The sequence below is a fragment of the Heteronotia binoei genome, chromosome 15 (assembly GCF_032191835.1).
Source record: "Heteronotia binoei isolate CCM8104 ecotype False Entrance Well chromosome 15, APGP_CSIRO_Hbin_v1, whole genome shotgun sequence".
Taxonomy (NCBI): Eukaryota; Metazoa; Chordata; class Lepidosauria; order Squamata; family Gekkonidae; genus Heteronotia; species Heteronotia binoei.
The window spans coordinates 28,964,365-28,976,814 of NC_083237.1; the positions used below are offsets into that span (position 1 = coordinate 28,964,365).

The 12,450-nt window shown below is 42.4% G+C and overlaps 1 protein-coding gene across 1 annotated transcript in view; it reads right to left on the reverse strand.

Annotated features, from left to right (window-relative positions):
* Positions 1-12,450, reverse strand: part of KASH5 (KASH domain containing 5) — a 48,117-nt gene that overhangs the window by 18,468 nt on the left and 17,199 nt on the right. The window contains exon 13 of the mRNA XM_060255880.1: positions 7,801-7,918. Coding sequence (XP_060111863.1) covers positions 7,801-7,918 — 118 coding nt within the window. The remainder of the gene's footprint in view (positions 1-7,800; positions 7,919-12,450) is intronic.

Below are 12,450 nucleotides of genomic sequence, written 5' to 3' on the forward strand. Positions count from 1 at the left end.
TCATAATATTCTACAATATTTACAACAGTTCTAATATTGTCTCTTATTTGTCTTTTGGGAAGAAACCCTGCTTGATCCTCCTTTATAAAGTTTATCAAATATTGTTTAAGCCATTCTGCCAAGATTCTTGTAAATATTTTATAGTCATTATTTAATAGCGAAATAGGTCTGTAATTTTTTACATTCGTGACATCTCTATCTTCCTTGGGTATCAACGAAATAACAGCTTCTTTCTATGTGTTTGGTATACTCCCTCTTATTCTTATCGTATTCATCAACTTCTGCAGTTTTGGTATTAATTCATCTTTAAAAGTTTTAAAATATTTAGCTGTATATCCATCTGGTCCAGGTGCTTTCCCATTTTTCATTGCATTAATTGCTACTTCAACTTCTATTTTTTCAATAGGATCATTCAAGATTTTTCTCATATTTTCAGTTAAGGGCTCTATTTTTATCTTTTGTAAATACTCATCCATCTTCTCTTTCTTTATTTTAACACCTTTAAACAATTTGGCATAGTATTTAAAAAATTCTCTTTTTATTCCCTCTTGAGTAACCACTTCTCTTCCATCTACCACAATTCTGTTAATAACTCTATTTTCTCTCTTTTTCAATTGCCAAGCCAAATACTTTCCCAGTTTATTTGCTCTTTCAAAGGATTTTTGCTGAAGTCTTTTCAAACTCCATTCCACTTCTTTATTTAACAAATGTCTCAATTGAGTTTGTAATATTGTAATTTCCCTTAAAATTTTCTTTTTCCCTGGTCTTTTTCTCAACTCCCCTTCCTTTTTCTTTATTTCATTTTGAATGTCCAACAACTGTTTTCTTTCATTTTCTTATCTTTATTATTCAAAGTAATCAACACTCCTCTCATTACTGCTTTATAAGCATCCCAGACTGTCTGAAAGTCAGTATCTTCTTTGTCATTCACTTGGAAAAAAGCTTTAGTTTCATTTTCTAGGTATGTCACTGTTTCTTTATTCTGTAGCAAATCTTCATTCAATCTCCATCTTCTCACTTTCCTGGACAATTTTGTAATCCACATTATTGGGTTATGATCAGCCTCAATTTTAGGTAAAATCTCTATCTTTCTTGTTATAAGACCTAAATTTTTAGTTCCCCACAGCATGTCAATTCTAGAAAAAGTTTTGTGTCTTACTGAAAAAAAAGTATAGTCCCAAACTTCAGGGTTAAATTTCCTCCATATATCTTCCAAATTTTCTTGTTTAACCAATTCAAAAAAAGACTTTGGCAATTTTCCTTCTTTGCAATTTTTTTTCCCTCCAGATCTATCCAATGAGTTTTTAACTGTTCCATTAAAATCTCCCATTATCAAAACTTGGTCATAGGTCAATTAATCAAGCTGTTGTATAATATCTTTAAAAAATGCATCCTTTGCACCATTAGGCGCATATAATCCCAATAACAACTTTTTTTTCCATTTAATATTGTCTCTACTGCTACAAATCTTCCATCTTTATTTTTAAACACTAATTTTGGCTTCAGTTCTTGTTTAATATACAAAACCACTCCCCTTTTCTTCTGTTCAGATAATGAAAAAAATTCTACTCCCAATTGTTTGTTCCATAAAAATTTATAATCCTTTTGTTTAATATGCACTTCTTGCAAACAAATTATATTACAGTTTTGTTTCTTAATCCAATGAAATGTTGCCCTTCTTTTTTTTGTGGTGAATTTAGTCCATTAACATTCCAAGACAATAATTTGTAATCCATCATGATGCAAATTCATTATTTTCTTCAAAAAATCTACGCAGCTCCTGAGAATTTGTAATTGTGATTCTCTTCCCCTGGAGTTCAAAACTCAAGCCTTCAGGTATTATCCATCTAAACCTCATTCCATTGTCTCTCAATTTTTCTGTCAACTTTTTATATGTTTTTCTATCACTTATCACTTGCCTTGGCAGTTCCTTCATGATTCTCACTTTACTGCCTCCCACAATCAATGTCTTTTCGAAGTTTTTATTCATGATCCTTCCCACCGTTTCCTTTGTCATATATCTTATAACATCTCTTGGAAAGTTATTTTTCTTGGCAAAAAGTGAATTCACTCTATACATATAGTCATACATGTTTTTAGTCTCTTCAGGGTCTTCATCTAAAAATTCTACAATTATTTTTATTATATATTCTTTTAAATCACCATCCTCTCCTTCAGGTACTCCTCTCAGACGTATCTGGGTCTCCATCAATTTGCAGTCATGGATCGTCACTTTTTCTTGCATTTTTAACAAGGTGGAATCATATACTTTCATTTTGCCTTCTACCTCCTGCATTTCTTAGATGTTTCCTCAGTTTCCTTTCTGAGATCTTCCATATCGTTTTTAATCTCTACAATAATTTTTTTTCAAATCATCTATCATCTCTCACCCCTTTCATCATTCTTGCCTCCATTGCCTCTAATTGGTCCTGCATTTTTTCCAATGAAGTAGCCGTTGTTCAGGGCTGTTTATGTTCAGACATTTAAAAACACCAAAAATTTTATTCTCACAGAGTTCAAATTTAACTATCAGGTTCAAAAGATAAGAGCTTGCTTTTTATAACAAGCTTAATTTCGCCATCCTCGGAGCTTCCTAGACCAAGATATTAATTTTTAAAACTTTTAAACCCTTCAAAAAACCACGAAATTTTGGACCTCACCAATTTCCAATTCAACTATCAGAATCAATAGAGTAGGTCTTGCCCTCTATAACAAGCCCAATTTCGCCTTCCTCGGAGCTCCCAAAGTAAAGATATTTATTTTTAAAGTTTTTAAATCTTCCAAAATGGCGGTCGCAACATTTTACTGCTCCTTGCATTTTTTTCCCCCTTTTAAAAACTTCTGAGGACCACACAAATAATATAACCAATAGTATTTATCTTCTTACCCTCTTCTCAGTTAATTCCAACAGTTTTTAATGTCCTGAATTCTTTAAAAATAGTTTTTTATTTTGGCCTCCCAGCAATGGCCGCCGATGTTTCTCAATGGTATATATTCCTAGAGTAGGTTTTCTTTCCACTACTTCCTGCTCTTGTTACCACGAAGTCTCATTCACACTGGTAAGGAGATTTCAAGATACTTGACGTATTTCCTGTCTTGCTCAGATGTAATGCAGGTCTGTGCCAATATGATGATGTTGCTTTTTCTTCCAGAACTGCAAGTAGACTAAACAATAAATTCCTTTCCACTTTTTAACAGTTTTTAACACTGTCCTTTATATTTATAAAGTCCCAATTTCACCTCTTCCTCCCCTCTTCTTCCAAACTCTCTAAATTTTCTTTTTCCACCTTTTAAATTTGCTTCTTTAAATTATAAATAATTCCAGAATGAAAAATAGTCCTCTGTACCTTTTCTTCCAATTATCCAAGTTTCCACTGGTCTTGCAAAGCTTTAGATGTTTAGCAATGTTCAAGAAGGTTAGGATCCTGTTGAGCTTATATCAAATAAATGACTCTGAGAACTTCTGCAAATGCTGAAAATGCAACTCCTTGAGACCCCTCAAAGAAGCCCCCCCCCGGGACTTCTTTTAAGCCAAGGTAAATCTCATCAAAGTTTTCTGTGCATATCTTGGACTAATCTCTGACTGAGAAAAGTAGGCAGTAAGCCTTCCACTACCCCAAACAAAGAAAAGAACAAGTTCTATGCTGATCTACATAACCTCGTACGGAAGACCCCTACAGAGGACAAGGTGATCATCCTTGGCGACTTCAATGCCAGAGTAGGTAAAGACTCGGAAGCCTGGAAAGGAGTACTTGGCAAACACGGCATTGGCAACTGCAATGATAACGGGTGCCTCCTGCTAGAATTCTGCACGGAGTATCAGCTCACCATCACCAACACTATCTTCCAGCAGAAAAACAGTCTGAAGACAACCTGGATGCACCCACGGTCCAAGCACTGGCACCTTATTGACTACATTCTGGTGCGCCAGAGAGACCTTCAAGATGTCTTACACACCCGAGTAATGCCCAGTGCAGAATGTCATACGGATCATTGTCTTGTACGCTGCAATCTCCGTCTTCACTTTAAATCTACACCCAGGAGAGGCGGTATCCCCTGGAGGAAGTTTCAGGTTGGCAGCCTTCAGTCAGCCGAAGTTAAAGCTGCCTTCCAGGCAAAACTCCAGACAAGAATTGAGGACCCCAGTCGCCTCACAGATCCTTCTCCAGAAGCACTCTGGGAACACCTAAAAACTACCATCCTGTTGACCTCTGAAGAAGTCCTTGGGTTCTCCACAAGGAAGAACAAGGACTGGTTTGACGAGAACAATCAAGAGATCCAAGAATTGCTGGCGAAAAAGATCTGCCTACCAAGCACATCTTGCTCAGCCCTCCTGTCCCAGGAAAAAAGCAACCTTTTGCGCTGTATGTAGCAACCTCCAGCGCAAGCTTAGAGACATTCAGAACGAGTGGTGGACCACGTTTGCAGAGAGAACCCAGCTGTGTGCAGACACTGGTGATTTAAGAGGGTTCTACAAAGCCCTGAAGGCAGTATATGGTCCATCGTATCAGGCTCAGAGTTCCTTGCGTAGTGCAGACGGCCAAGTGCTTCTCACAGACAAGGCATCCATACTGAACCGGTGGTCGGAGTATTTTCAGGTTCTCTTCAGTGCCAATCGCGTAGTTCAAGATCCAGCAATCCACCTCACCCCACTTCAACCAGTGAAAACAGTTGGATGAGATCCCCACCCTAGAAGAGACTGTTAAAGCCATCAAGCAACTGAAAAGTGGCAAGGCAGCAGGAGTTGATGGAATCCCACCAGAGATCTGGAAGCATGGGGGCATAGTACTACATAGCACACTTCACAAAGTACTTGTCACCTGCTGGGAACAAGGCAAACTACCACAGGACTTTCGCGATGCAATCATCATTACTCTACATAAGAACAAAGGGGAAAAGTCAGACTGCTCCAACTACCGGGGAATAACCCTGCTCTCCATTGCAGGCAAAATCCTAGCTAGAATACTCCTGAACAGACTGGTGCCCACAATTGCAGAAGAACTCCTCCCAGAGAGCCAGTGTGGCTTCAGAGCTAACAGGAGCACCACCGACATGGTATTTGTTCTCAGGCAGCTCCAAGAGAAATGCAGGGAACAGAACAAGGGTCTATATGTGACTTTTGTCGACCTTACCAAAGCTTTTGATACCGTTAGCAGGAACGGCCTGTGGCAAATCTTGGAACGTTTAGGATGTCCCCCAAGGTTCCTCAGTATGGTCATCCAGCTACATGAAGACCAGCGAGGCCAAGTCAGACACTGCAACGATCTCTCTGAGCCCTTCCCAATAGGCACAGGCGTAAAGCAAGGCTGTGTTCTCGCGCCAACTCTCTTTACGATCTTCTTTAGCATGATGCTTCAAAGAGCCACAGTAGATTTAGATGATGACGATGGTGTCTACATCCGCTATCGCACCGATGGCAGCCTGTTCAACCTGAGGCGACTAAAGGCCCACTCCAAGACAATGGAAAAACTTATCCGAGATCTACTGTTTGCTGATGATGCTGCACTTGTCTCCCACTCGGTATCACCTCTGCAGCATATGACGTCCTGCTTTTGCAGAGGCTGCCAAGCTATTCGGCCTAGAAGTTAGTCTGAAGAAGACAGAAGTTCTCCACCAGCCTGCACCCCAGGAAGATTATCACCCTCCTTGCATCACTGTGGGTGAATCAGTTTTGAAGACAGTCCAGCGGTTCAGCTACCTGGGGTGCATCATCTCCTCAGACGCCAAGATCGACAAGGAGATTGACAATAGACTGGCAAAGGCAAACCGTGCATTTGGCCGACTGCATAAAAGAGTGTGGAGCAACAAGCATCTGAAAAAAGGCACAAAGATGAATGTTTACAAGCGGTTGTGATGACAGCCCTCATCTACGGCTCCGAATCATGGGTTTTATACCGTCATCACCTGCGACTCCTTGAGCGCTTTCATCAGCGCTGCCTTCGCACCATCCTCAACATCCACTGGAGTGACTTTGTGACCAACACTGAAGTCCTCAAGCGGGCGGAGGTTACAAGCATCGAGGCATTGTTGTTGAAGACGCAGCTGCGCTGGGCAGGGCATATCTCCAGGATGGAAAACCACCGCCTTCCCAAGATTGCCCTGTATGGCGAACTTTCCACCGGCCATCGAAACAGAGGGGCACCAAAGAAGAGGTACAAGGACTCCTTGAAGAAATCCCTTGGTACCTGCTGCATTAACCATCACCAGTGGTCTGACCTAGCCTCAGATCGCAAAGCACGGAGGCACCCCATCCACCAGGCTGTCTCTTCCTTTGAGAACGCACGCATAGCTGGTCTTGAGGACAAAAGGAGATTGAGGAAGAATTGTACTGCTACAGCACCAACCCCAAGTCAGACTTTTCCCTGCAGCCACTGTGGCCGGACCTGCCTGTCCCGCATTGGTCTTGTCAGCCACCAGCAAGCCTGCAGCAGACGTGGACTACTGCACCTTTCTTAAATCTTCGTTCGCAAAGTCAAGCCGAGAGAGAGAGACCCCAAACAGAAGTTCCAGCCTGCTCCCGTTGTGAAAAGCAGCTCAGCTCGACATTTTCCTCCCCCGGAAGTCTCAATCAAACCAGTTTTGAGTCACATGTGTAATTTGTGTGATTTAATAAGAAGAAGAAGAAGAAGATATTGGATTTATATCCCGCCCTCCACTCCGAAGAGTCTCACAGCAGCTCACAATCTCCTTTACCTTCCTCCCCCACAACAGACACCCTGTGAGGTGGGTGGGGCTGGAGAGGGCTCTCACAGCAGCTGCCCTTTCAAGGACAACCTCTGCCAGGGCTATGGCTGACCCAAGGCCATGCTAGCAGGTGCAAGTGGAGGAGTGGGGAATCAAACCCGGTTCTCCCAGATAAGAGTCCGCACACTTAACCACTCCACCAAACTGGCTCTCCAACTATGCACCAAGACAACTATGAGATACAGATTTTCTGAAACAAAATTTTAAAAATTCAATAGCTTCCCTAAAAAAAAGCAAACCTGCAGAAGTAAAAAAAAAAGTTCATACTTCTTCAGAGCCCCAATATAATTTTTTTTAAAGCAACCAAACAACATATCAACCAAGCAGCCTGGTTTTCATTGCTGTGTGGAGAAGGGAAGGAAAGTACATGGCCACCAAATTGGTAGAAAAATGCACAAAATGTCACAAAATGATGTGTGGGAGTTATAAAGACCGAAGTTATCCGATCAGTCCTATTTGCATTACAGTAATCCATCTGGTATCCTGACCTGCATAGTCCAGGCTAGCAAGATCTTGTCAGATCTCAGAAGCTAAGCATGGTCAGCCCTGCCTAGTATTTGGTTGGCAGACATCCAAAGTATACTAGGGTCACGATGCAGAGGTGGGCAATGGCAAACCACCTTCAAATGTCTCTTGTTTTGAAAACCCCACCAGCTTGCTATAAATCAGCTGTGACTTGGTGGCACTTTCCAGCACCAATCAATCCGATACTTGCCATGTATAGCTTTGTTCTCTGCAGCAACAAAATGTGCTGTTTGTGTGCTAGGAAAACAAGATACCCCTAATTCAGAAGCATCTCCTTGGAGAGGTAGCTGAACAATAAAAAGGGAGATAACACCAGTTATTGTACCAAGAAACAAAGATTTAGATTCAATATCTACCTTCCACTAAGCAAATATTTCTCCAGCAGAAGGACTCAAACAGTGTCTTCCTGAAGTAGAGAAAGACTCCTTACCTAGTGGAAGGGGTTGGCATGGGATGCAGCTCATAAATCAGGAAAGGCTTGAGTTAAGTTTTGTTCTCTACATTAGAAATAGCTCTGTGGTTGCCATCTACCTCTTCTCCAAGTTCAAAATGTGTTGATGTCTCCATCTTGCTGCTTTTTTGAGTCACTCCAAGCTTGCTGTTGCCACTCTGTTCACTTGCTAAACTACCCTGGGTTTGTTCCTTCATGCTGGATTGGAAGAAAACAGAGATGATGATGATTAAACTGAAACACACAGAAACAATAAATCATTGCCAATAACTAAATGGAAAATATGAAATTTCCCTAAAACTAAAGAAGTGCATCTCAGATGTCAAAATGTTTTGTAAAAGCCTTGCCATAACTCAATATAGGTTATATGGATGGGATCCAACAATCTTTTCTGCCTGTAAAAAAAAGAAAAGGAGCCCTTTGACCACCCAAAAAGGCTCTGGTGGGGAAGGGATCATGGGGCCAGTATGGGCAAAACCCACATAAAGAACTGGGTGAGACTGAGCAGGCTGAATCCAATTCAATATTTAAATTTAAAAATTAAAAATTTACCTTTTATATATAATTCCCTTTTCATCTTTGCAAATTTGAGCAACCTAAATGGTTTATATTGGGTGGGACTGTGGTGCATCAAGCTTTGACTCGTCAAACTATCAATCGAGAGTACTTGCGTGTCATTGGTTGAGTCTGCTCCTCTCTCCTGCCTGAGTGGCTGTTGCTAGCCAGCAAATCTGATTCTGTCAGTAAAAGGCAACCATCCTTAGTTCTGGCAGTTACAGGTTCTCCCTACTCTCCCATTGGCTGAGCTGCCTGTCACTCTAATTCACAAAGGAAAGAAAGAAACCCTTCCATTGATTGGCTGAGGGAGGGGGGAGGAGGGAAACAGCCAGAAAAAGGCTTCCCTTGACTGGCTGAGGACTCCTCCCTATCCTCCTCTGGAAAGGGGAAAAAATGTTCTTTAGCACCAGGCCAGATACAGAGAGAAAGATAGGGAGGGAAGACACCAAGAGAGATTAAAGTCCTGTGCTTAAGACCAACAACATTATCAGAGACAGACTGTTGGTCTGAAAGGTGTCACTAAAGGCCTCTGAGGCAGAACTCATTGGGGCTAGTCCTGACTACAGTTGCCAGTTCCAGGTTGGTGGGAAATTTCTGGAGATTCTGTAGCGGAGTTTGAGGAGGGCAGAGGAGTTAGAGCTTCAGAGTGGGGCCTGCCAGACGCAGGTTTTTGCTGTGGAAGCTGACTGGGTAATTTTGGGCCAGTCACAAACTTCCAGCCTAACCTGCCTCACAGGATTGTTGTTCTGATCAAAACAGGAAGTGGAGAATGATGTAAGCTGCTTTGGTCCCCCACCCCCGCACTGTGGACAAAGACTGTTCTTTTCCTATGTAGAGGCTGTAGGAAGTGGGAAGGCAATGGAAAGCTGAAATCAGCGGGGCAGATAAAGGGAAGGAGATAGGGTTGTCAACTCCAGGTTAGGAAATTTGTGCTATGGAATTTTCTATGCAGCTAAGGAAAAGGATCCATTTCAGTGGATGAACTGCATATGTTTATCGTGTAGTCCACACTTTCTTGAAGGCTTGGTGCCATATATAAATAAATTGGACTTGATTCATATTTAGTTTTACTTTAACGATGAAAAATATGAGTCTTGTGTTTTTTCTCCACACACAATCTCCAGGTGAGGGCAAGAGATCATTCAGAATTACAACTGCTCTCCAGTTGGCAGAGATCAACTCCCCTTGATGTGTATGTGGGAGAGTCAATGCCTTCACTTGGGTGGGTGGGAAGACAGCAAGGGTGGGGGGCACTCACACAGAGCCTCTTTCTAGAGCCTGTTGTGTTTTTCTTCAGAATGGGCCTATTCCCTAGTTACTGAATAAGATTATGGACATTATATATTCCTTTTTCACAACTGCTTGTCTGATTTTGTTCATCTCTGTGTTGTCCCATTTAGCTGCTGCTTCAACATGTGATGTTTCTTCATATTATTAGCAGGGCTTTTTTTCTGCAAGAGTCCACATGAGCAGAGCTCCACCTGGGCTGGCCAGGGCTGGCTGTGGCTGGCCTGACCCACCATGTAGCAGCCACATGCTCTCAGGCCAGACGATGTGGCCTAATATGCAAATGAGCTCCTGCTGGCTTTTTCTACAAAAAAAGCACTGATTATTAATATTTCTGGCAGACATCCCATCCTTTGACCTGCCATACATACTGCTATCTCATTAGACTGCATTTTTTCATGGCTGGTTTCCTCATGTAAAGAAAATGTCTGCGTGTTTAGAGTGCCCCCTTGCTTCAGATCATTTCCACAACCCTTGAAGTATTTTTTAAAATGTTTCATCTGGCAACATTGCAAGTAAGGAACACATTACATGGGAAAGCACAGGGATATATATTGTAAAGTGCACACAGGTGTGCATTCAAGTCTACCCAAACATAGCAGTGTGCATTCAGGTCTACCCTTATCAGTATTTTCCAGGTATATTTTGGCATCCTGAATGTATCCAGAATTTTTTGAGAGAAACAAAAAAAATCCCAGGAAAAAAAATCCCATATATTTGGGAATTACCAGCAAACCCGAACAACACCTACAGTACAGGGCTAGAGCAGATTGTTCCTGCAGCTCAGCTGTTTTGGGGGTGTCTTCTGCAGTCCCTTTAAACAGAGGATGTTTAAAGAGACTGCAGAAGTCAGTCCACAAAACAGCTGAGGGGAGGGGCACTCTTCCCCACCAGCTCAGCTGGGGCTGTTTTGGGCTGTTGGACTGAACTGCTGAACAAAGCCCCAGTGGAGCCTGCTGGAGAGTTCTCCCCACAGGATCAGCTGCTTGATGGGTTCTGTTGGGCAGTCCAGTTTAAACCAGGCTGCCCAGTAGATCCCTAGCAGAGCATGCAGGGAGAGTTCTATCTGAAGTATCAGGTGCTTTGTGAGCTCTTTTGGGCAGTCTGGTTTAAAGGGACTGCCCCAAAAAAGCCTCAGTTGAGCCACCTCTCAGATGTTTTTTGCAGCTTTGCCACTACTTTTTTTTTATTCTGTATTTTTCAGTTTGGGTGTATTGGATCCTCCCAAAATGCAGGATTTCAAAAAACAAACAAACTCAGATCCAAATACTTTACTGGTATTGGGATCTGGGTTTTTTAAAAATAAGAATCCCATTTTTTATTTTTTTTGTTCAATAGCCCTGAAATGAAAAATATGAAAGTTGGGGGTGGGGATATACACACACCTAAGAAAGCAGCAGCAAATTGGGAGTGTGAGGCTGGGGGTGTTCTGTGCATCTCACCAAAGAAGTTTGAGATAATTTAGGGTGGGATCCTCTGCAGCACTATCAGAAGTCAGTGGTGGGCCTTTCTGCCTTTCTTTTCCCTATCTGGTGCCTGCAAACACCAAAAAAGGCAAAGCTGGAAGCTGGGAGAGTCACAGGGCCCAAAAGCCAAGCAAAATGGATTGGTAGAGTGATGAAGAAGCTGTAAAATTGGGCCTTTTTATCAGTGGAGCTTCTACGTCCAGCAGAAAGGAAGTATATGAGTAGGGTTGCCAGCTCTGGGTTGGGAAATACCTGAAGATTTTGGGGGTGGAGCCAGGGGAAGGTGGGATTTGGGGAGAGGGGACCTCGCCAGGTTATAATGCCAGAGTCCATCCAAAGCAGCCATTTTCTCCAGGGAAACTGATCTTGATAGTCTGAAGATCAACTGTAATAGCGGGAGATCTCCAGCTACCACCTGTAGGCTGACAATCCTACCTATGAGCCAGTGCTTAGTGTTACACTCTAAAAATATGAAGCTGGAATATAATTTATATGAGGCCCTGACATGAATGGCCTAAGCTAGCCTGATCTCGTCAGATTTTGGAAGCTAAACAGGGGTCTGTGAAGGGCGGGGTATAAATCCAAACTCTTCTTCTACTAGAGTTGCCAATCCCCAGGTGGGGGCAGGGGATCCCCCGGTTTGGAGGCCCTCCCCCCGCTTCAGGGTCGTCAGAAAGCGGGGGGAGGGGAGGGAAATGTCTGCTGGGAACTCTATGATTCCCTATGGAGATTTATTTCCATAGAAAATCATGGAGAATTGATCCACGGAGCTCTGGGGGGCTGTTTTTTGGGGTAGAGGCACCAAATTTTCAGTATAGCATCTAGTGCCTCTCCCCAAAATACCCCCCAAGTTTCAAAAATATTGAACCAGGGGGTCCAATTCTATGAGACCCCCAAAAAGGTACCCCTTCATTGTTTCCTATGGAAGAAAGGAATTGAAAAGGTGTGCCGTCCCTTTAAATGTGATGGCCAGAACTCCCTTTGGAGTTCAATTATGCTTGTCATAGCCTTGATCTTGGCGCCACCCCCAATGTCTCCTGGCGCCACCCCCAAGTCTTCAGATATTTCTTGAATTGAACTTGGCAACCCTATCTTCTACTACTATTTGGATGGGAGACCTCCAGTGAGTACCAGGGTCATGACACAAGCAGGTAATGGCAAACCACCTCTGAACATCTTTTGCCTTGAAAACCCTACTGGGTCAGTATAAGTCTTGACAGCACTTTCTACCACCACCATTTATATGAGGCAGCACACAATCAGAAGGAGAAACAATCATTTTAGTAGCTGCTTAGTTTCTTTCTACTACCTGAACAAAAACAGCAAAAAGAGCAGGGCTTTGGGGGAAAAAAACCTTCTGTAATAAGGATTTTTTTTTAAAGGATCCTTCTTTGGAATGAAAAGTGCAGAATTTATAAT